This window comes from Mixophyes fleayi, chromosome 2, assembly GCF_038048845.1.
Source record: "Mixophyes fleayi isolate aMixFle1 chromosome 2, aMixFle1.hap1, whole genome shotgun sequence".
NCBI classification, from domain to species: domain Eukaryota; kingdom Metazoa; phylum Chordata; class Amphibia; order Anura; family Limnodynastidae; genus Mixophyes; species Mixophyes fleayi.
The window spans coordinates 365,756,107-365,780,533 of NC_134403.1; the positions used below are offsets into that span (position 1 = coordinate 365,756,107).

At 39.5% G+C, this 24,427-nt stretch overlaps 1 protein-coding gene across 5 annotated transcripts in view; it reads right to left on the reverse strand.

The window, feature by feature from the left end:
• Positions 1-9,369: 9,369 nt before the first annotated feature.
• Positions 9,370-24,427, reverse strand: part of CD86 (CD86 molecule) — a 45,757-nt gene continuing 30,699 nt past the window's right edge. For 4 of the 5 annotated variants that reach the window (XM_075197337.1, XM_075197335.1, XM_075197338.1 and 1 more), the window contains 2 exons: positions 14,420-14,483; positions 9,370-13,618 (listed from right to left, as the gene is read on the reverse strand). In XM_075197337.1, coding sequence (XP_075053438.1) covers positions 13,564-13,618; positions 14,420-14,483 — 119 coding nt within the window. In that variant the 3' untranslated portion in view covers positions 9,370-13,563. Of the gene's footprint in view, positions 13,619-14,419; positions 14,484-22,547; positions 22,682-24,427 lie in introns of those variants that run through there. The other variant, XM_075197339.1, reaches the window with a different exon arrangement.

Consider the following 24,427-nt stretch of genomic DNA (forward strand, 5'->3'; position numbering starts at 1 on the left):
GACATGCAGGAGATGCTGTCTGTGTCCCGAAATATTTAGGGTCATTTTCTGGATTCTGCAACAGCAAGTAGGAGAATGCAGCAGCTGCAAGAAGAATTGAATTTAGGGGGAATGTACTTTAGTCCAGCGCAGTGGAGAATACTTTCCGTATTGTACAAGGTGCTGAAACCACTCGAAGTAGTCACCTGTGAAGAGAGTGCAGACACTGTTAGCTAGGTTTAAGAGCTATGTCTTCTCTTTCTTTCCAACTGACCCAGATCTCAAGAGATGCAATGAGCTCCTGGTCAACAAGCTGACAGCTGACAGCTGACAGCTCAAGTGGTACATGACACAATGAGGTCTCCTCCTTCAGATTCTCTGGAAATTGCTGCTAGAAAAAACTTAGCTTTCCCAAGACACCCAGGGCTAGATTTACTAAGCTGCGGGTTTGAAAAAGTTGGGATGTTGCCTATAGCAACCAATCAGATTCTAGCTTTCATTTATTTAGTACTTTCTACAAAATGACAGCTAGAATCTGATTGGTTGCTATAGGCAACATCCCCACTTTTTCAAACCCGTAGCTTAGTAAATCTAGCCCCCAGTGTTGATGTAGATAAGTCTGCACAAAATTTTGACATTTGGGGGTAAATGTATGAACCTCCGGATTCTTCATCTCCGGCGAGTTCAGTGTCTTCAGCGCTTAAATTTAAAGCGGCACTGCCTTGTTAAGGGAAGTTTCCCTTTACAAGGCAGCGCCGCTTTAAATTTAAGCGCTGAAGACACTGAACTCGCCGGAGATTAAGAATCCGGAGGTTCATACATTTACCCCTTGGTCTGGTCTAAAAAAATTGCCCAAAAATTGTGACAGCACTTCCGTAAAATGAACTACAAATTCCATGAGGAAGGCCATTACCAGCAATTACACGAAAGTACACAGACTTCTGTAATGCTGGATTCCATCGGGGATGAATTAATATTGTTTGAGGATGATGTACACCCTGATGAGGGTGAATATGATGACAGTGTAGATTGCAGGTGCTGAGATCTAGCTGAGAGAAGGGAGCTAGCTGATGCTGGTATGTTTGGTAATATTTTGGGTAGAATGGCATGTTGGCAATTTTATGTTTTTCTGCAGTAAACTTTTACCGTTATTAGAGAGATGTTTTTTTCTTTAAAAAGGTACAAGCTTTTTAGTTACATTTTGGTTTCCCTGACTTAAACCGCTATGCACTTGAACATAGGCTTTAGCACATGAGGTAGAGGGATTAGTATTATCATGACTGAGACTAGAGAGTGACAAGAACACTGCCACCCCTCCTGTTTCTGTATAAGCTATGGCACAGTAAAATGTGACTGGAGACTTTCAATAACACCCAGCCCTATTATTTGAATTTCTGTTTCAGCACTAAACACTGTCTCCTCTCCTATTTCTGGGTGAGTTATGGCACAGTATAATGTAACTGCAGATTTTGAAGAACACTGCCAACCCTATTATTTCTATTTCAACAATGACAATTAGCAATGGAGCTCTATAATTCTTGCTTATCTCATATATGGTATGTGGTATTTCATAAAAACATGTATTACACTATTAAGCGCCCTGTGTGTTTGTTTTATACAGTGTTTAATGTTTTATTCTAATGTTTACTGTCCTTTGATAAAGGTTTGTAAGTACATACAGTATCAATACTGTAAGTCAAAATTACAATATAGATATGGGATAATAATCCTGATGCCCTCATACTATTGCGAAGGGGAGTAAGGGTTAAGGGAGGTAATAAAGTGGGAAGAAAATTCTATAAAAAGGGGGTTAGTACAATAGGGACCTTAACATAAATGTCACTTAAAAGGTCAGATTTTTGGTAACAAAATAAGAAGTAGTCTACTCATTTGTGGTCTGTGTGACATGGCCAATTTGCCCTGATTTTTCCCACTTAGCACGTTAGTGTCACGATCTGCCTTAGGCTGCAGTTCAGTATTTCCTCTCTAGATGCTGCACTGCCTTCATCTGATCCTGCCTGCAAAGGGTTAAGCCTTCATGATTATTCCTGGATCATAAATGCCTGTTTATGGTCTTTAAGAGACTGCCTTTCTGTTACGGTTCTCAGGAGTTTTCTACCAGTCAGTATTAGCGCTGGCTTTCCTAAGGCACGGAGTCTATCAAACCCCCCGGTCTTCACCAAGAACCGCCGCAAGGCAGGATGGACTTTGCTGCCGGGGGTCCACAGGTCGCGGTCCCTAGGTTAGCCCACTAACGTGATAGGAGACAGACGTTTGGTAGGAGGTCCGGCAGGAAAGGGGAATAGACTCTGCAGAGGTAGTGTAGCAATGCACAGAGGAGCAGGATCTGTTAGCTGAAGTGACACAGCACATACAGAAGAATCCTAGCCGTATGCAGTGGAACTCCGGGTCAGATACATAGGGGAGCAGGCAGAAACGTAGTCAAAGGAGAGCCGGGTTGGATACACAGGAAAATACCAGAATGCAGCACATGATACACAGGGAGAGACAGATGCTAAGTGGTAACTTGTTGCTCTGACAAAGCTGCAGTGTACAGGTGAGCTTAATATAGTCTGTAGGTAGTAAAAGCCGCCTCCCAGCCACGATCATGTGACCACCCAAACCAGGAAGTGCTGCTGTACACAGAGGCAGGAAAATCAGCAGCATGAAAGCAAGTAAGTTTGTGACACTTTCCCAGCAAGCTGAGTCTGTTCATCAATTGTCACTGCTGCTGTTTTCCCTAAGATCTGATCCTGACATGCTTCCTGGTATTTGACTCCTGCTAGTTCCTATGTTTTTCATCTTCTGCTGTGACCCAGACGCTGGCGTTGTTTGACTTTAATCCTGCTTACTTCCTGGTATTATTGTGGGTCTTCAGCTTCCGACCTCTGGCTTGCCTGACTCGCCTTTTTCCGGCATTTCCATAGTGTATGTATATATATATATATATATATATATATATATATCTGCAAATACCTTGCTTTGCCAACTGATCATCTCTCTGCAAGTACCCTGCAATTCCAACTGTTCATCTTTATGCAAGAATTCTGCATTCATTAAGAATGCTTACCTCAGCAAGAACTTTGCATTATCTAGTGCTTATTCTGCAGTGCCTGGGGGTTGCCATTCTCACAGTCCGGAGTTCTCCATTTCTCCCAGTTCCAGCTCATTCTGTTGTGAGTTTCCATGTGTTACGCAGTCTGACTTCCTGTGGGTTCCAGTTCCATGTGCCTAGATACAGGTGCCAGAGGGTGAGTTCTCACAAACAGTTCCAGAGTGTTGCTATGGCGGCTTCCGGTTCTGTACTCTAGCGCAGACTCCGGTCCTAGACAACCTGTATCTGCAGTCATCCTGCTGTGTTTCATTCACATTACTCTCTGTGGTCTTCATATTAGGAACCCTGACAGTTAGGAGGTATGAATTTTTTCAACTGATAAATAAACAGTATACTGTAATAGCAGATCATTTCAACAGTCAATATTGAGGTCACTGTGAGGTGTGCTCTCAGACTATGGGATTTGCAGCCGTCTCATCGTTCAACTTGGCAACTTGGCGATGGTCCCACCCCATGGCATGGGGCCCCCTGATTTATGGTCCTGTGGGCACTGCACACTCTGCGCTCATTATATATAGACCATTGGGGAATAAACAGATAAATAGTACCTTGGAACATGGTTTCGGGTTTCTGACCATTAGACCTGGACAAGAAAGTGATTTGTGGTGAAAAACACAATTTCCAGGCACTCTCAACTCGCCACTCCAGGGGCACATATTATCCCAGACTTTCCTGCAACTGGCTCCTTGGTGAGAGGACCATGGTAGTCTTAGAATAGATAATTTACTTGAGGTCGACAACTGTTACTAATATAGGGATACATGTGATAATATGCCTGCTTTATCCATAAAGAGAAATCCACTCTTTGCTGCCAAGTTTATTCCAAAGCAATATAATTTTCTAGTGCTGAGAAAACATTGTTGCTACCTAACAGTTAACTAAATATAGACAAGTGTTGTCATATATCATTTTTTTGTTTGCAAGTAATGTCTAATGTTGACTTAGCTTCTCTCCATCCAGTTTAAAGGGTTATTTAATTGTGGTTTCCTTCGTAGTGAGGCCAGTGTACATGACATCATTGCTGGGTAAAGCATAGATATGAGTTTAGGTACAAGAAAAATATGAGGACACTTGTTGTAGGGTTGCAAGCTTAAAGGATTTTATCAAAATATAAATCAGAACTGTCACGAGCCGTGGTGGTAAGCCGCATCCTGGCGAGATCCAGCAGCCGGGTGTGTGCATTGGTTACAATGAACTGTTATTTTTCCTTGGGCTTATCTTTGTGGCATAGAATCGGAGGGTGTAGGGACATACTCCAACACCAGGGGGAGCTCTCCTATGATTTTAATTGGTTAATTTATACATTTATACATGTTCCTGGTTTATGTTATTATCAATGCCAGTTCTAAGCTAGTAAATTAATTAGCAGCCTCCTGAGGCTGTTTGTCAGCCCTGTCCTCCTCTTTTCTGATTGGCCCTTCAAAGTATTTAAGACAGGGAGGGCTTAGCCTCACTGCCGGTTATAGCGTCCAGTTTCCTGTTAGCTATCCTGCTCCTGTACTGTGTTTGGTGAAAGCCTTTTGGATTGATTTCTGTGTATGAACTCTGCTTGTTTTCTAGATGTTGATACTTGCTTGTTGCCCTGATCTTCTGCCTGTACTCGGACTCTGAACCATTGCCTGTGACCCTGACCTCCTGCCTGTACCCGGAAACTGAACCAGCGCTTGTGACCCTGCTGGTATCTGGCTTCTCCACCGGTGCTCTATCCAATCCGCAGACCCCCTGGCCTGTCCTAGTCTGTGCATTACCTCCTACATCTCTGCGCCGCCATGCAGGCATAAACTTGTACTACTCTGAGCATAAGTCCTGGGGGCATCCGAGTACCTGTGAGCATAACCAGTCTCTACGGGAAAGGCGGCTGCTAAAGGTGAAGACCTCTACCTCTTGTTCTACAAGGTTATGCTGCACTGGTGACCATAACAAGTACTTTACATTTCTATTGCGTTAGATATCGCTTATGCAGATTACTGGTAAAGATATGCACGGACAACTCTTGTGTTCTATACAGGTAGATATGCACCAGTTTTCATAAATGTCTACCTGTATGTTATGTGTACTGCAGTCCACTGAAAGATCAGAAGGAAGCCACACTTGGGAAAGAGAAGACTATTCACAATGTCAGAAAACCCAAGATGATTTACATCACTGACTTATATGTGGGACATTTGCAATTTTTTACCATCCTGTCAGTATGAAGCTGCAATCCTAGGATCATAATAACATAACTATATTACATTCTGAAAACTTTAAAGCAACAATTTACTTCTACTTTAAATATATGTTATTTTGCTTCTTGTTGCTCTATAGTTATTTGGTTTGTATATAGGTATTGATGCGTTTTAGAACATTTATCTTCTTTTGCGATTTATAGTTGTATCATTGTAACATAGTCTATGGGTTTTTTTAACTACTGTATGAAGATCCTGTTGCAGAATTGGAACAATTGGGATGCTACACTACCAGGTGCTTCCCCTACAGGAACCCGTTTCATTTAGAGCAAAATAGCTCACTGATACTCTGATGCCTACATGATATTAGTATACAATTCCAGACATTGCCTAGGAGTTAGATCCTGGAGTCTGTCGCAAGGAGCATGAGAATACTGATAAGGAATAGTCAGGAGAATAGCCATAAAAAGACATTGGTCAGGACAGGCTACATTTGAATTGTCCACCTAATAATACTGTCTACATTTCAGTTGCCGGCCTAGTAATACTATCGATGTCATTATTGTCGACCCTTCCAACCCTATCTGTATTATGGTGTCGACCATATAAATGTCTATCATGTAACTGTCGAACATATGTAGTAAACCCTATTAATGTTCCATATTAAACAACCTGTGGGAAATTGTTCCTATAGGGGTCAAAAGCCACTATATGCGACTAGAAGAGAAATAGCTTAAAAGCCAGCTATGAAAAGGGTTTTTACTTTAAGAATATGGAACTGTGCATCACACGCCTACAATAGCTGGTCTTAGCAGTCGCTTGAGAACATTTATTTTTAAGGAAGTATTGAACATCTTCCTAAAAAAACAGGATATGTGAGGCTATCAGTATTAACAACACAGTATAGTATGTTGCGTCAGCGAAACCATTTGGTTTCAGGGAAAATTGTATTCCCCTGTTTAAAGCAAATTGAACTATGCTTTACATGGTTTTTTTTTACGAAACATTTAACTTGATGGACATTTTGTTTTTCAAATTAAGTGTAACCCCCTGTTCCGGTCTGTAGTGTGAGGTGCACAGGTCACACAGCGCACCTCCTTCTCTAGCCCTGGCTAGCTAGTGGGTGTAAAAGGGGGGTCTCTGCACATGCAGTTTTTTAACACAAAGTAGTTGGTGAGACACAGCTGATGTAATTTGGTGGTGCAGTGCAATTAGATCTTTCAATAATTTGGGCGTCAGACAATCTCTATATTGCAAAATATAACATCTTTATTTACACTCTTTCTTCACTCCAGCACATTCTTAAACTGTCGCAGTGATAAGTAAATATATTCAGTTCCTATATACACCTCCTGTCTCCTCCTGCACAGTGCTTAACATACATGTGGACAGAATATTCATGGGGAGGTCACATGGTATCTTTGTAGCTGGCATATCTCGCTCTCCTGTTAGAGGTACATAAATCAGTCTCACTTGGCATCTCGCCATGAACCCTCTCCCAGGGTGCTGACCCTCTTTGCCTTGAGAAAGCTCAGTGTAGTGAAACGCACGTCGGCGTCTCACGCGCTGTCCTTCTCTTAATAGAATTTAGATTATAAAACCATATAGGAGGTAGATACAGGTATATAATGATTACAGGGTGATTATTAAGAGCTAATTTAGCGCAGTGTCTATACACGAGTATCCAGAACAGATCCAAGGCCAGGCTTATTAAGATCAGAAACTATCAGAGGTGGAGTTATATACACGCTGCTCCTTCGCATTGAACTCAGATAGAATTTAACTGCTAGAGACATTGGCTCTCAACTCGGAGTCCAAACTATACATAGTGTGCCATTACCTGCACAGATTAGAGAATATAAGGGCGCTTGACAAGCGGGGTGGATTATTAATCAAGTGCAGGCACCTACTGCAATACATAGCACTATTGCAGCTTATATACATCCTGGACTCTTTAATTTTAAGAGAAAGAGAGATTAATGCGCATGACTAGCATTATATAAAGCTGCTCAGCTGGTATTTGCCTTTTCAATAAGGCATACCATTATACCAACTAACACAGATCTGGTCACCGAGTATTTATATAATAGTAGGATTTTCTATGTCTCACATCATTCAAGAGGTTAGATGTACCCTCTAAGTTAGGTCTATTATTGACAGTGGAGAGGATAAATACTTTTGTTAATTAGACACTGTGAACAATTAACCCTGTTAACATTATTGACAGTACAAATCTGTCACGTTCACTCTTCCTTACTAAGTAATAGTTTGGCCCAATATTATTATCCTAGGAAGAAGAAACAAGTTGCAATACCTTTCTACACTATCACTATACATTAACCATACATAGAAAGAGAGAAGGGCGCGTACTAGCAGCTACATGCTAGTTTTATCAGTTTGTATAATTTCTGGATATAGTTTATCATATACTCTTTTTAATATTTCACTGCTCTACACATTAATAAAACTGTATTATTAATTTTAATGTATACCAATAAACTTTAAAAGTGTTTTATAAAACATATATCCTTAGAGTGCCCTAACTTCCACATACTGGTTTTCTGTGTTTGTAAACCTCTTCGGGGTATATTTGCTAAACTGCGGGTTTGAAAAAGTGGAGATTTTGCCTATAGCAACCAATCAGATTCTAGCTGTCATTTTGTAGAATGCACTAAATAAATAAAAGCTAGAATCGGGTTCTGCTATATAGCAACATCTCCACTTCTTCAAATCCGCAGATTAGTAAATATACCCCCTAGTGACGCCTCCTGATAATTCATGGTGCCTCGCGGCACCTGCCGCGCCTCTCCCTTCTCTGGCCGAGGACCGGGGACCACCCTCCTACCTCCTGGGTCCTGGCTTGCAAGATGTCTCCCACCAACGGCCAACTGTCACACTCCCAACTGCCATAGAGGTTCTGATCCTCCCATACCAGCCTTGTTGATAAGCAACCTTCCTGGTGTGTCTTCTCTGGGTTAAAGTGCCGAGCCACACACTCAATGAGCAGCAGACGGGGTGTTACATAAGCAACTATTTAATTGTTCCATTTCTTGATCAGCAACCCTGATCTTTATAAAAAGTTCCAAAAATGAACTTCAGCTTTCCAAATATCAGACAGGTTATTTATTATATGCCGTAGTAACTGGTGAAAATTTGGGCTTATGAAAATGTGAGACAAACCCTAAAGGAGAACTTCATAAAAGCATTTCCGCAAGTAACCCCTTCCCCCCCACACCCTGCAGTCTGAAGCCCACATACTGGGGCAGACTGGCCTTTGTTAGGGTGGCATATGCCCCTTGGCCCGGTCCTATAGTGGACTGTCTGAAACAATGGGGGCTTTCCTTCTGCATTTCTTATTCACTTAGAAGGGGAGCTGGTTTAGCTTTCGCAAGGCTGCATCCTCCCCACACCCCCTCCACAGCCTCGGTAGCTGAAAATCCTTCACTAATGCATCACTTCCAGTCCACAGCATTCTATAGATAAGGAAAGTCTGCTTAAGGGGATTATTAATATACAAATGGGTATTAATGGTATGTGGGGATAAGTGAGCAGGGGGTAAATGTTATGCGAGGACTGGAGTGTGTGGGGTTAATGTTATGTGGGGACTGGTGTGGGGCAATTAATTTTATATGGTGACTGGTACAAAGGAAGTTATGTTATAGAAGGACTGATGTGGGTGGGGTTCATATTATGTGATGTCTGGTGTAGGGAAGGTTAATGTAATGTGAAGACTGTTGTGTGGGGGATTTATTGTTATGTGGGGACTAGTGTGTATGGGGGCATTATTATCATGTGGGGATTGATGTATTAGGATAGTTAATGTTATATGGGGGTTTAATGTAATGTGGGGTAATATGAGAATTATTAATTCTAAGCAGTGCCCTTTTCCCATTAAAATGTAAGATCTCTCATGTGCAGAGCCCTCCCTACACTCTGTTTTAAAATCTACATTTATATTGTCTACCTTGTATGTCTGTTTTCCAAACTGTCACAATTTCACGCCAGGTACGTCTCACTTTTCATCGGCCCCTAATTTTTTTGTACTTCATGTTTATTTGAAGAAAATTAACAGGCAGACAAAACATACCTTTAACATTAAATAATTTTATTTAAAACTTGTTTAACTTACATTAAAATAATATTAATAATAATATTAATAATAATAAAAAGAGATTGAAAAACATACCCATGTATATACAAACGAAACAAAATTCACAAGTAGGAGAGCTTTGTACATAACCAGAACAGATGAGTCATTCAGCAAAAACGTCTTTACACCGACACTGTGTTGTTTTCCACTCATGTTGCATTACTGAATTAACTACTCTGCATGACTATTGTTCAAACACTTTGCCTAGTGTGTAAATCTCACCCTGAATACAGCAACAACTTAATATTAAACATAGATAACAAAAAACATACAACAAAAGCAGACTTTTATAAAATAATAAATAAGAACAAAGCAAAGCAGTTCTTCAGTTTGAGTAATGGCAGTCAGTCCCTATGTCACTTTCACCCAGTCAGTTTATGATCAAATAAATTAAATATTTAAAAAAGGATTTCTTTCCTGACACATTGATGACATTTGGCAACCTGTTGAAATTGGGAGAAGTAACAAGTTCTCAAAACTGCAACACCCCCCTTCCCCCCCCAAACACCACCTTCAACAACAGGGGTATTATTTTGGCAATGCACAACCATGCTAGCAGCAAAAATAAAATAAATATTTGAGGCTATGCTGGGACTGGGTCTTGCATATGCCATCTTAGCTCAATACTAGAAGGGTTGATTTTCTGTAGACCTAATTGTGTCACAACGGAAAACAAAACTGTTGTCATTAAGTTGGTTCTGTTTTACTATTAAAAAGTTGGCAAAAAGGCGGTTTGATTTCCTCATAGACATTTACTAGCCTATAGTGACTGCTGGTATTTATCTGCTGCCCTTCCAAAACCTGTCACCTTATGCACCTGCCTTGGACGGCCTTTTCTTAATGTGATCTGTGATCAACGCTCATAAGACTTTTAACCATCAATTACGCATTAAAGTTATAGCGTGTCAATTGTCAGAGGTCTGTGATACATTTGTTCAAAAAAGGAAATACATTCTGTCGTCTAAATTGGACTATACATATAGCTTACTTCTGAATGAGGTTGATTTTCAGAAAAATTCAACCTGAAGAACCCAAGAAACATTCTGAATGGTTAAAAATCACCATTTTTATATTTAAACAAGGCAATTTGCTCAGCCCAGCTTAATTGTCAGATATTGGCGGTATAGTTGTTACAATGGATGAATCTGCTACAAATTATATGCGAAGAAGAAATTACAGAAAACTCGTTGCAATAAAAAAAAAAGAGATTATTAATTACTGTTCAGTGTAACAATTCAACATGAATTTATCTTAAAGTCCTCAGTTTGGACACCGAATTGCCCATTGTATTGTACCGTATCCTGTTGCTGACACATTGAATAGGGTTTTTCACATTGTTGCTCTAGCTGTTGCAGGACTCGAAGACTAACAATAACTGGACAGTCAGACGGTGCCTCTAAATAGAGTATATTATAATGGTGTTTTTCTTGTTTATTTTTTTGTATGTAAAGTGAGTAGTAATAAACTAAAAATCAAATAGTATTGTATTCACTATCAACAAAATATGCACAGCACAGTCATAAAGATAATACAAATACTTATTAGTAGTCTTTTTTTTGCTGATGTTGAATTTGGCTCATTTTAGCACTAATTTCCAGTATGAGAACATTTACCAAAGTGAGAAAATAGACATTTTGGGCCTGATTCATTATGAAAGTAAAGCAAAAAAAAAAAATGAGTAACTTTGCAAAACCATGTTACATAGGAGGGGGAGGTTAATGTAAAATGTGATGGCAGATTTATAGTTGGGGTAGGGTTATGGTTGGGGTAATGTTCTAGATCAACTTTAAATTACAGTGTACAAACAAAGCTATCAAGTATTTATGTGCTCCATGAAAAGCAGCCAATATTAATCTTATGTGCAAAATAATAAACTAATTTGCACCCCTTGCATTGTAACATGGTTTGTCCCGGAGAAAACTTATTCATTTTTTTGCCTTACTTTCCTTAATGAATCAGACTCTTTATGTCTGTTCTCAGCACAGAACCAGATACATTAGCATAATGGAATACAAGACTGACCACTGTAACAACATGAGAACACAACCATCTCAAATGTAACTGTCCATTACTCTGAAGGACTATTTGCTTGTACTAGAGTTTCATGATTGATCATAAGTTTAAGAGGATCCTTTTTTTATTTTCCTTTTGTATTTCTCTATTATTGAGATGACACTAAAATAATAAGTTTTTGCTTCACCAAAAATGTTTCTGCAAAGGTGCTAGTTAAAGCTAACAAGTGCAACACGAGGGATATTTCTTTTGTCTGTCCCATAGTACCCTGACCTCTTTTAAGACTCTCCACTAAGTGTTGAAGTGCCCAAAAATACTGCAATTATATACTATAATTGTTTTTTGTTCGTGTGGATTCAATGTACTTGCTACAATGCAAGCACTCTTTTAAATGTTCTCAATTTAGCATGGCCGTCATTTTCATTTTCTATGACCTTTATGATTTAAGTTACAGGCAGAGCAGCAGTTTTCACTGCAGGACTGACTCATCTAGCTTACATGTGCATACAGCAATAGAAAAGATTTTCTTTCCCTTTCATAAATGCAAGTCTTCAAGGAGAACTAAAGTCAAAGACCGCACTAAGATGTGTTAAATGTGATGTTAAATCAGTCCTGTCAAGAGGTCCTATGATATGATTTGTTCTTTGCTTTCCTACACAGTGCCTATGTGGGAGAGAGCATTTATTCAGCCCAATACGCACTCTCCCAGACAGGTCCAGCCCCGGAGCGAGCATAGTGCAGTCTGAAAGCTTGTCCCGGAAGACGATTTGGGCTGTCAGAGTAGAGTGCTCGCTCCCAGGCCAACTAACTCTATACCTCGCTAAAGGACATGATTCTTCACTTGGAAAGAAGATGGTATAAGTGGACCAGTGATAGAAGTGGGGGGTTTATAGGGCTACGTCATACAGGCACTTCTCCTACTGCCTCCATTGTAAGACTATCAAAATCCTTTCCCTTCCAAATTTCCATTTCTTCCCCCACTGGGGTGGACTATAAAATTATTTGATATGTTGCAAGAACCAAGGAAATGCAAGACATTAGATATAATAGCATACTTATATAAAGAGAGAATTACTTTGCAAGTAATTAGTGCAAAGCAACTTATCGGATCTTATTGTTCTTAACAACTTAACATATAGTAAATATTCTGAAAACATACTTCAAAGTATTTTATCACCATGTAGTTCTGAAACTGTCATTGACCTTCAAATTCGTAGTATGTTGTGGTTTGAATCTGTATAGTATAGGAAAACAAAGTTCACCAATCTCCCGTTGAAATTGTCTGTTGCCCATTCCTTTTTCTTAAATTAAAACGAGAAAAAAAAATATTTTTGAGTATTTGTGACTACTTTTAGATGTATTTTGTCAGATTTCAGAGCTTCCTTTTTGATCGGTCGATTTTATCTTACGTTTGAAGGTCGCAGGTGACAGAACGACACTAAACATGTCACAATGTTAGACACGTGTTTTTTCACATAGTCTCAAATTGACATCATAATTCCCTTTTTATAAGGTAACATAGCATAACTAGAGATGAGCAGAGTGGATGCGGAATGTTGCAACGAGTAACAAAGGCAAAACGTTCCAGTGGTACAAAGTTCGAGTTCCACTTTTGTATCCCCATTCTGCATATTGGCACGCTGCACTGAATTTGTAAATTTCACAGAATTCATAGTCTATAGACAGAGTTGGGATGAACGCTTCAGTTCATCCTGTTGTGTGGTGCTGATAAGGGGGAATTCAATTGGAACACTTGAGCCCAATTTTCTTCCAGAGGAATATTTTCAGGAACAGTATTGAGAAGTTGTACTCCACACGTATCCTACCCTGAGCGTAAAGTGCAGAATTAAATACAGCATACAGTGATATCAAAATTCCATCTTTATTCCCGTTGTCATAGTGCAGGTTAGAATGGCTTCCCTTTACCAGATGATCAGTCATTCTTTCAGCTCATAATTCTGCAGAGTCCATGAATAACGTCATTCTCTATGTCATCGCAAAAACAGTTACAGACACAGTAGATGACACAATATTTGCACTTCAGTGTTCCCTTGTTTCATCAGTATTCATTCTAAAACACTTTGAGGGGAGAATTTGGTGGAGGAAAAGTTTGCAGATGAAACTGCTCGTTGATTTTGTCATGAGGATCCATTTGCCATCTCAATTTGGAGACCAGTCAGTGGAAACAACTCTCTAACAGAAAAACAAAGGCAGACATATAATTAGAAGGGAAATATGAAAATCTATTAAATGCATTAAATTAATTAATGAAACCCAACTTAAAAAAAAACGGTTAATTTATACAGTATTTTTTTCCCCTTTCTACCACCAAAAGCAAAAGATACAAACTGATTTGGTTCACTGATAGCTTCCCCATAACTTTGCATGGTGAAACTTACTCAACAAGGATCACGGCCGTACAGTACTGTACAATACTTTTTCTGTTATCGGCAAAGGCGGGCTGGGCCGGGGGGCAGGGGCCGCTCAGCTTTACAGCTATTCGGGTAGCCACCCCCCCCCCCCCCGTTGAATATAATATTTAATAAATATTGCAAGAGGTCGCATCACAAGACATGTGATGCGGCCGCGTCAGAAAAGGGAGATAAGAAGCAAAATCCACTGCGTAAGTGAAGAATTTCTTAAGTTAAGATGAAAATCCATCTTAACTTCAGTCTTATCTCCCCGTTTCTTCTTAAAAATTATCATCTTAACTATTGCACAAGATAGGATCACTAATGAATTAGGCCCGTTGTATATAATAGAATTGCAGCATAAATGCGTTTGTGGGGTCAAATTAACCACCAAACTCAATCAATGAATCTGCTAAGATGTCTATATACACGACAGAAGATACAGGGGGTAATTGAACACTATCTGAATGACAAAGCTAATTATCCACCTCAAGTGTTTGCCCCAACTGCCAAAATACCCAATCTGCCAATCTGGCCATATTTGTCAAAGTTGGTATTGTATCAATTTGTATTTGAGACTCACGCCTGGTCTTTAGGATCCTTATTTCCATTTTGAATTTCCGCATCTCCATTATTCTGGGAACGTCCTGTCAGAAAAATCATCTACAAGTTAGATCTTGTGTGTTATTTGTATGATATTGTATGTTGCAATGTACTATAAGAAAGAAAATAACATGTAAGGAAAATACCAGTAATTTCAAACTTTCACTTTTCATTATATCTAAAGATCATTTGGAAGTTGCCGTGGCTGATGGGATCCTCCCCAGAGAAGATTGATGATTCTTATATATTTCTTTTCTGGTCAACACAATTTTTTATTATTTACCCAAGGTTCATAAAACACTTTTTGCACCCACTTATCTCAGTCAGAGGGTCTCTCACTTCCAATTTTGTTATATATTGATTTTTATCTCCACCCTTGCACTGTGTCCTACCTATTACATTCAACCTATATATTACATTTGGCTAACATAATAATTAGAAAGAAAGTTAGAGTTTGATACAGAAATATTCTGCATGAACGAGGAATTAAAGAAATCGGTGATCTATTAAATCAAACAGGTGGAATCTCAGAGAGACAGCAAATTTATCTCAGACTCAACTTTGTTCATTGTCACACAACATGATTTTCTTTTTGATGACATGTTTTGCGAACATGCAATAGGAACAGCCATGGGGACCAAATTTGCCTCCAATTATGCCAGCCTCTATATGGCAGACTTTGAGTCCATTAATGTGTGGGGTGGAGTCTGGGGGTGAACCTGGCTCTCTATAGTCATTACATTTTGATTATATAGGATGGGGTGTTTATTAGCGCAACATTGTGTCTCTTATCATAACACAAATACTTATAATCTTAAATTTAATCACACCTTTAACAAGGTTTCCATTGACTTTCTGGATTTCAGGTTGCTCCAGGTTTCCAAAAATCAGATTTAGACCAAAGCAGTTCTAGCCAGTTTTATAAGCTGGATTGGATTCCTAGTGAACCTAATGGGAGCTACAAATGTGGGAAGATATCATATATTACCTGCCGACATATAGAGAATAGTCTACTAAAGATGTCTTCAAGTGTAAATAACAAAATTAATTAATACAATTAAAATCAAGAGCTTCATTAATTGTAGACCAGTTACATGTTTTTTATGCTTAAAACACAGAAAATACCTTAACATGAAGCCTATCATAAGACTCATCCCAATTCATTGTAGAATTGTAGGCCTAGAACATATTAAGTAAACAGCTAGGAGATGTTCACTTTAAATGCCTCTGCAAAAATGAGGCATACTGAATATATCACATGAACACGTTATATCTATAAGAACAAAACTATAGGCTTAATTGGCATCATATAAAAGTTATTTTTCTGTACAATTTACTCTTTTGGTGTATAATATAATTCCCTTCCCTTTCACTCCTATTTCTTGTATTGCTTGTTGAGATACACCTCTCTTTATTTAAGTAGATTGTCAATAAACATATACATTTGAGGTTATAATATTTGGTATTAAATATTAAATATTCAATGATCAAACTGGACAGTCACATGATTGGGACAAATCACATGAATGAGCACGGTCAGATGACTGACACTTACTTTCTAATCAATATAAAGCTTCTAGAATACCCTATTACTCCTAGTTTATTTACAACTGACGTCTTGACGTCATGACTCAGTGACGCGACTGGTCATATGACCGATAGTATGTTTCCTGTCTTAAATGTCCAATGTACTTTCAACATTTGATCTCAGCCACAATGTGTTAAATATTAATCTTATATTCTAATTTAATGGTTTTTGAGAATATTATAGTTTAAAGCTACATATGACTTCCTCTGTATAAAATAAAATTGTTAACATATATTAATTATGATAGACTAGTAGTAACGATACAGCTGTTGGTAATTTGTGTCTAATCAGGACCCTATGTAAAGACAAGGTCCTGGGGATATCATCAACTTTGACCCTCTTTAGACGATTTACAGCGATGAAACGCGTACGGGTTCATACTTTTGCTGTTCTGCATTTATGAAATTAATATATCTTGGCTCAGACCTGGAGCACATGTCAACCTGACTGTACCCTAGTAATCTGACATCGAAGGAAAGAACCTTCGTGCAAGCTTACCCTTGCTATAGTTTCTCTCTTGTGTCCTGATTTATGTGTAGATATATAAACTGTCTGTTTGGTACTATTGTTCCTTATATATATAGGGTGCATTTTAGGAGACAAATCAACATCTGATACTGTTGGGATGGATAGATCTGTAAGGACTCATCTATACTGAACTAAGCATTTTATTAAACACTTTGATTCACTGCAGTGTATGATTGTAAGATTATACTATAATATAGATATATAATTATAGGTTAGAGACATGGTCTATCAAGAACTTTTGCGGTGATAAATAGGCATATTTTCCCCTAAAAATGAAGGTAAATGTGTCCTTTTCAACCCAGATGGTGCCCACTTCATTAGTAAACTGGATGGGGGCGGGGCTTAGTGACACGATTATCGCGTCATCATGGCTCCGCCACCCATTGTAATTGGTCAAAATGGTGACAGTTGCTTAGGGGGCGAGGACAAAATGACACTATTCATCGATCCCCATCCCCACACCCCCACCTCCCCTGGATCTCCTGGGAGCCAATGAATAAAAGTTGGCAAGTATGCATTAACCCCTTCATTAATTGTGCAATGGCACTTCCCCCACATTTATGACTGATTGAACTTTCATAAGTAGAAACTTAAGTCACCCCTTCTCTGAGTGGGCATTAAACCTTGGACTATATCATACTATATCAATACCTCTCCAGGTCTTGGGGAGCTGTGTGTCTGCCGAAGGCGGAGTGACAGTGACTCAGGGCCACTATCTTTGCTGGTAGCCTAAAAGGAGAGAGGGGAAGAAGCTTGGATTGATAGACAGCAGTCCCTGAAAGTGACAAGGATACTGGTGAGGTGTTTTCATTATACCCTGTATGTTGTCTGTGCCAGACTGTAGTGTTATTGTTGCAAGTTATTATTTAAATATGTGTATTGCTGTTCTGATTGCTTGCACTCATGCTCCCTGTGCTCTCTCTGCCTATCTTAGGATACTCTCTCTCACTTTGCGCAGGCTCTGACACCCTCTCCGTCTGGTGCACTCTCAGCCTTGCTTAGTAAAACTGATAGACTCACTATCATCATCATCAGCAGCACAATCACAATTTATTTATATAGCGCCACTGATTCTGCAGCACTGTACAAAGAACTCATTCACATCAGTCCCTGCCCCATTGTAGCTTACAGTCTAAATTCCCTAACACACACACACACACACACACACACACACACAGACTAGGGTAAATATTTTGATAGCAGCCAATTAACCTACCAGTATGTTTTTGGAGTGTGGGAGGAAACCCATGTAAACACAGGGAGAACATACAAACTCCACACAGATAAGGCCACGGTGGGGAATTGAACTCATGACCCCAGCGCTGTGAGGCAGAAGTGCTAACCACTGAGCCACGTGCTGCCCTCTTGCACGCTCTTCACCCCCCCTTGGGCTACAACACCATCTAATTCTTATGTTGTAATTATCAGGGAAGTAAATAATCTCCCATAGTAATCAAAATCTTGCACTGTTCCCAGTGTCCCATTTATCTAGTTAAATGGTGGAATCCCTGCTTTAATTTAACAAGTAAAATATATTTGAAAAATCTCTCTGTGGGGAAACAAGGTATTAATATCACCGCAACCTGTCTGCACCTCGTTTCTCACAAACTGCGGACTATATAAACATATAATTTTTCTAGCCCTCTAGTTCCCCATATTTGTTAGTCATATTTAAGCTTTTATAAATTCTATTTTGAAAGTAGTTATAATGTCTGACGGCATGGTTTGCCTGGGTGATTTTGAACCTTGGGTAGGTATCGGGTATGCCGGCTGTGCGGCGCAGTAGGTTACGTTAAACCCGGTATCTCCCACTCTGAGACTTCAGATTACCCCCCTTCATGGCACAGAGAACACAGTTTTCTGTAAAGATAAGAGAAAATAAATGACAACACATCGACATCCTGATAATAATTAGAACCATGTTTACAATCCCTGAAACTCTTAAGTTAAAGTAAAATGTATTTCTGGAATTCCCCGTACTTTCCATTGTGAAACAAGTTGACTCAGCATTTATGCCCTGTCCTCTTTCCACTGTAGAAAATGAAAATAATCATTTGTAAAACATCATCAAACTAGTGATTCCTTAAAGTGTGAACTTGAAGAAGATTGGACCGGATTCATTTAGAAACGTAAATTCCTATACGTGCTTTATTTTGCGTTACATTGCACTGCGCATGCCCAGAAATTAACTATAGAACGCAAGTGTATGCAATTTAACTTCCACCACAAAGGACAGTTAAGAAGACAGGCTATGAATTCAGGGAGGGGACTGGGCATATACACATAGTCAATGTACAGTAAGAACATGCCAAGCTTGAGCGTATGCAGTAGCATCTGATTCAAGCTCTGGGTATCTCTCAGGTATGTGATTTTCAGTCGTATCACTACCACCAAGTCAGGTGTAAGTGCCGAGTGATAGTGATGACGGCTGTGTATACAGCTAGAACATGTGTTTGTAACCAGCAGCAACTGTAAAAATGCATTTTCCGTACTGTAGACATTAATAATATCCTGATTAATGTATTTCATGGGAGGGGGAAATTAAAAAAACAAAACACACACACAATAAAAATCACAGGTGAGAATAATTGAAAGCTTTTGTTTTCTGTGCATTCTCCTGGGACTTTATATTCTACATATGTACTGTACGTATCATGCAGTGTATTGTCTATCAGAACAGAGCGCACCTAGACCTGTATTCAACAAGAGACGTTTCTTCAGAACCACTTGTTGTTGAAACTGTGCGTATATTCGATTTAAGTTTAAAAAAACACTCACAATACTTTTGTTTTGCGTTCCTTGATGAATCAGACCCTTTGTGTGCAGCTTAAAGTGGCCCTGCACATAGAAATATCATTGGAGATATCAGCAATGGTGCCCAGAATCACCACATACATTGGTTAGCATGGCTGCCTCGCAAAGCTTGTGCGCTGGCTTCCAATATGACCAATGTGCTATATGTTCTCCTTGTACACGTGTGAGCATCCGCCCATGGTCGAACCGTACTGGTAATTTAATTGGCTCTAATGTGATTGTATAGAAAAATTAGATTCCATTGGTGCAGGCACTGATGTGATTTAATACACATTCTCTGAACAAAGAGTAATAATAATAATAATAATAATGGGCCTGATTCAAGTCGGAATGCAAATTGGAAGTAGTTCCTGTGTTTAAACACAGTGCGCAACTTTTGCATAGTGCCGCCCATGTTGAAATCAAAGCTTTTCTTAAGATACATTACGATTTAAATAGGCATAGGCAAACCAAGGGGGGGGAGGTTCCTAGTGCCCAGAAACCCCCTCGAAGCCTGCGGCACTGTATAATTGAGGTGGCTGGACCCTGCCCCCGCTTCACATCGCTCTTCTTGAAAAGAGAGAGCTGCGTACACCTAGCAGCAGTGCACGCAGCATTGCCTATGTATATTATGGGGATAGGAAGAGATGGAGAGCAGCCAAGCACTGTCTAATAATATAGCCACCCACGCCCCAATGTATGCTGGTCACACCACTGGCGGCGTGGTGTGAAAACCCCCCCTCTGCAAATCCTGCATTTGCCCCTGATAGGGGAGCAAATACACAAGTCTTTTTTAGGAACATGTTTACTACATGCCTATTTACAATTAAAACAGAACACACATAATTTTTATATGATCAAAAATAAAAATAACAACTGGTAGTGATAACAATATAAAAACAACTAAAAAAAAATTTAAAATTTTAACTATAATTTTTTTCAATATAATCCATATATTATCACTATCATCCGGCATTTACACCTGCCTTCTAGCAGCTGCAAAAGATATAGCTGGAAACATGCACACTAAACACAGGATTTACTTGTGTGAACATGCCCTTAATGTACATGGCCTACATTTGTCCGCTCCTTCCCTTCCGTGTCCCGCCTCCCAAGTTATAAGGGGTCGTAAATGTGAGATGTGTGTTGATATAAATTATGTGCAGTTGTTTGTAGGTGTGTAAATTTGGTGCGAAATCACACAAGTTACATTATCCAAACGGGCGGACGTCCAGACTTGAATCAGGTCCAATGTGTCTAAAATGGTTACCATGAATAAATCAAATTACTTTATTGTGCACGTTCACAAACCTGGTCGGCTGATGACCTCTTTTTTCAGTCAACCACGTTACATCGTTTATATAAGATCTCTTTATACAACTGTCAAACAAAGTGATCTATCCACTTGTTTCATGTGTCAAGTCATATTGAGAACAGAACTGGACGCACAGATAAGTGTGTGACCAGCAGTACTGTAAATTCCAATCTCATTTCGCCTGTACCCCAATGGTATAAATGGTATAAATATATGATATGGTGGGTCCCAAACAATAGATTTGCAAAAACAGAAATTGCTTTTTTAGCATGTTAATAATATGTAGTAGTCTGGACAGAGCAATGCTTTGCAGACCTGTAGACAAGTATATAGTAGAAAAGTCTGCAAAATATCAGTACAAAATTAAAGGGGATGCTGTACTAGAAGCAGACTTTAAATGACAGTTTGTGTTGAGTTTCAGTGTTGTTAATTTTGGGTTAATTAATTCAACTTATTCAAAATGCTGACAGTAGAAAAAAACAAACAAATCATATTTAACTTTTTATATGTCCATCTAAAGTTTTTAAAGTTTGAATCTATCTATCTATCTATCTATCTATCTATCTATCTATCTTTCTATCTATACATGCATACATACATACATATACGCACATGTGACAGCAAAATATTGCATACAAGCATGCAGATATGGTCAAGAGGTTCAGTTGTTGTACAGACCAAACACAAGAATGGTGAAGGAATGTCATCTAAGTGACTTTAACCATGGAATGATTGTTGGTGCTATACAGGGTGGTTTCAGTATGTCAGACACTGCTGGTTTCTTGGAATTTCTATGCACAATAGTCTATAGAGTTCATAAAGAATTGTGCGTAAAACAAAAACTATCCAGTAAGCGGCAGTTATGTGGGCAAAATCACCTTCCTAATGAGATAGGTGAGACTGGCTCAAGCTGCCAGGAAGGCTATAGTAACTCCAATAACCATTTGTCACAACAATGGTATGCAGAGCAGCATCCGTGACTGCACAGCGGATCAATACTGGATGGTCTACAGCAGCGGAAGACCACACCGGGTTCCACTCCTGTCAGCAATGAACAGGAAACTGAGGCTACAGTGATCACAGGCTCAACAAAGCCGGACGGATAAGGATTTGAAACATTGCCTGGTCTGAGGATTTTCGATTTCACGCAGATGGTAGGGTCAGAATTTGGCATAAAAAAACATGAATCCATAGATCCATTCTGCCTTGCGTCAGCAGTACAGGTTGGTGGTGGTGGAGTAATGGTCTGGGAAATGATTTTTTGGGCACATATTTTGTCCCTTAATACTGGGCATTGTTTAAATGCCACAGTCTGCTTGAGTAGTGTTGCTGACCATGTACATCCATTTATGGTCACAGTCTATCTTCTAATGGCAACTTACAGCAGGATAACATGTCATGTCAGAAAGCACACGTCTCTCAAACTGGTCCCACAAACATGATAATGAGTTCAGTGTTCTCCAATGGCCTCCACAGTCACAAAGATCTCAAGCTCTCAATCCATAGAGCATCTTTGGGATGTGGCAGATTGGGAGATTTGCATCATGACTGTGCAGCCAACAAATCAGCAGCAATTGCGTGATGTTATCATGTCAGTATGGACCAGAATATATAAGGAATGCTTCCAGTCCCTTGTTGAAACCGTGCCATAAATCATTCACTCTGTTCTGGGGGCAAAGGGGGGGTTCTTTTTTCTTTTGCTTAATTATACATTGTATATGCAAAGTATATTGCACTCATTTAATATAACCATCCCAGGTATCAGATTGTTATACTGTAGTTATTACAAATGATTTATAAATAAATTCACAGAATATTGGGAGGGGTTTCACCGTATGCTTCATAAACTTAAATTCAGCCCCATTGAATTAACATTTTGCAGTTTTTAGTACCTGCTGTTAAAGCTCACGGGATACACACTGCAATTCGTCTTGGTTTTCCAGCAGTAACCGAGATGGTCCGTCTCGCCCACTGCAGGTGCATGACTACTCTCTACTCTTAGGAAACTTAAAGTGCACCTAGGTTTGTGGTCAGGCAGAAAAATAAGAAGATGAGAAGTGTGCACCATTGTACATACAATATCAAATTCCAGTTACCTATCACTTTAGAACAACCCCTTTCATTAAGAATATTTTTTTTAAAAAAATTCTCCTAAAATAATGCTTAGTTTATCCTTATATATGTCTGTAGTTAAAGTATATTGATGCAGCGTTAATTACATGGGGCATTTTGGGTGTTTAAAGATCTTGCATTAGGTAAGCAGGACCTAGAAATGCACTTCTTCTCCAGTGAACAACTTGTAAAGTGCAAAAGAACCTACACTAAGGGGTATATTTACTAAACTGCAGGTTTGAAAAAGTAGAGATGTTGCTTATAGCAACCAATCAAATTCTAGCTGTCATTTAGGCAACATCTCCACTTTTTCAAACCCACAGTTTAGTAAATCTAGCCCTAAAAGTGGGAACCAATTGTTGCAGCTCAGAGCTGGTGCAAAATACATGTGGTTTATAGCGTAAAAATGGCCTCCATCACATTATCTCATTGAATAATCTCCCTCTGCAAAATGCAATGTATTTTTGTGCCATGTTACACAAAGCTAGACTCATCTGTGCGCTACTTCCATAGTTAGCCGGGAACATTCTCAGTCCGCCCAATTCCAGCTCCCAACTGTTCCAAATCTCTGTTCCTCTGTAAACACCACCACATTCCACAGCCAAATTGATGTGCACCTGTGCAAATTGAGGTGGTAGATGGGCTATCCTAGAGCAGGCTCATAGAGCACAAAGGCAGATTCTAGCAGTTAATGGTAATGGCTCTGTACTTTGACAGAACACACTTGCCGCTCTGTCTGGTTTAGATAAAACACCACATGTAGGTATTGGATATAAGGACCTACATCTCCATTCACCACAATGGTTTCCTCGGTAATGGGTCAATTCACAGCTAAATGGCTACACTAGAGGTACCCAAACTCAGTCATCAAGAACCAGGGCTACCATCAAAAACTGTGGGGCCCAGTACTAATTAATCTAGCAGGGTCCCCCATCACCTCTCCATACATACCCAACTCCCTTATCAAAGTAAATGTTTCACTTTTCTTGCTAGTTATTTTAAAGCCGAATATATTGAGCATGAGATCTAGGGGTTGACTGAAATTAGAGCTTTGCATATGTCAGCCCAAATATTACCTACACTGTACTAGAAAGTTTATCTAACCAATGTCCCCTGCAATCAACGCCCACTAAGAAGTCCTCCAAGGATTTACCCTTTAAAAATGCAGCTTCATACTCCCTTACATGTATAGAGGGGTTACCAGAACTGTGAGTCTCTTCTTCTGCCTTGGTTGAACCCTTAAAAAATTGTATATCCACAGAGGAAGAACTGATTTGTAGAGCTGCCAGGAGAGGTGTCTCATGCCCTGTCCCCACCATGTATTGCTGCCATTTCCTTTCCCCTATATAGTTACATATAGAAGTCATGCATTTCATGTTGCATGTGAATATGAAGAGTGTAGCTGACCTCCTGATGCTGTGTTCTCCCTGGGCAAGAAGTCCTACATGTGCTATTATTTCCTAACTTACCCCACATTTAACCCCACAGTCCTGAGAGAGGCATGTAACGCCTTACAGAGTACTGCTGGAAATGCTTAAATGAACTTACCTTGTTCCCCGACTGCCTGTCTTCTGTCCCACTCTCACTGCAGTGTCTCCCAGTCACTGATAGCCTGGGAGTGCGCCGCACATTGATGACATCACTGCGCCACG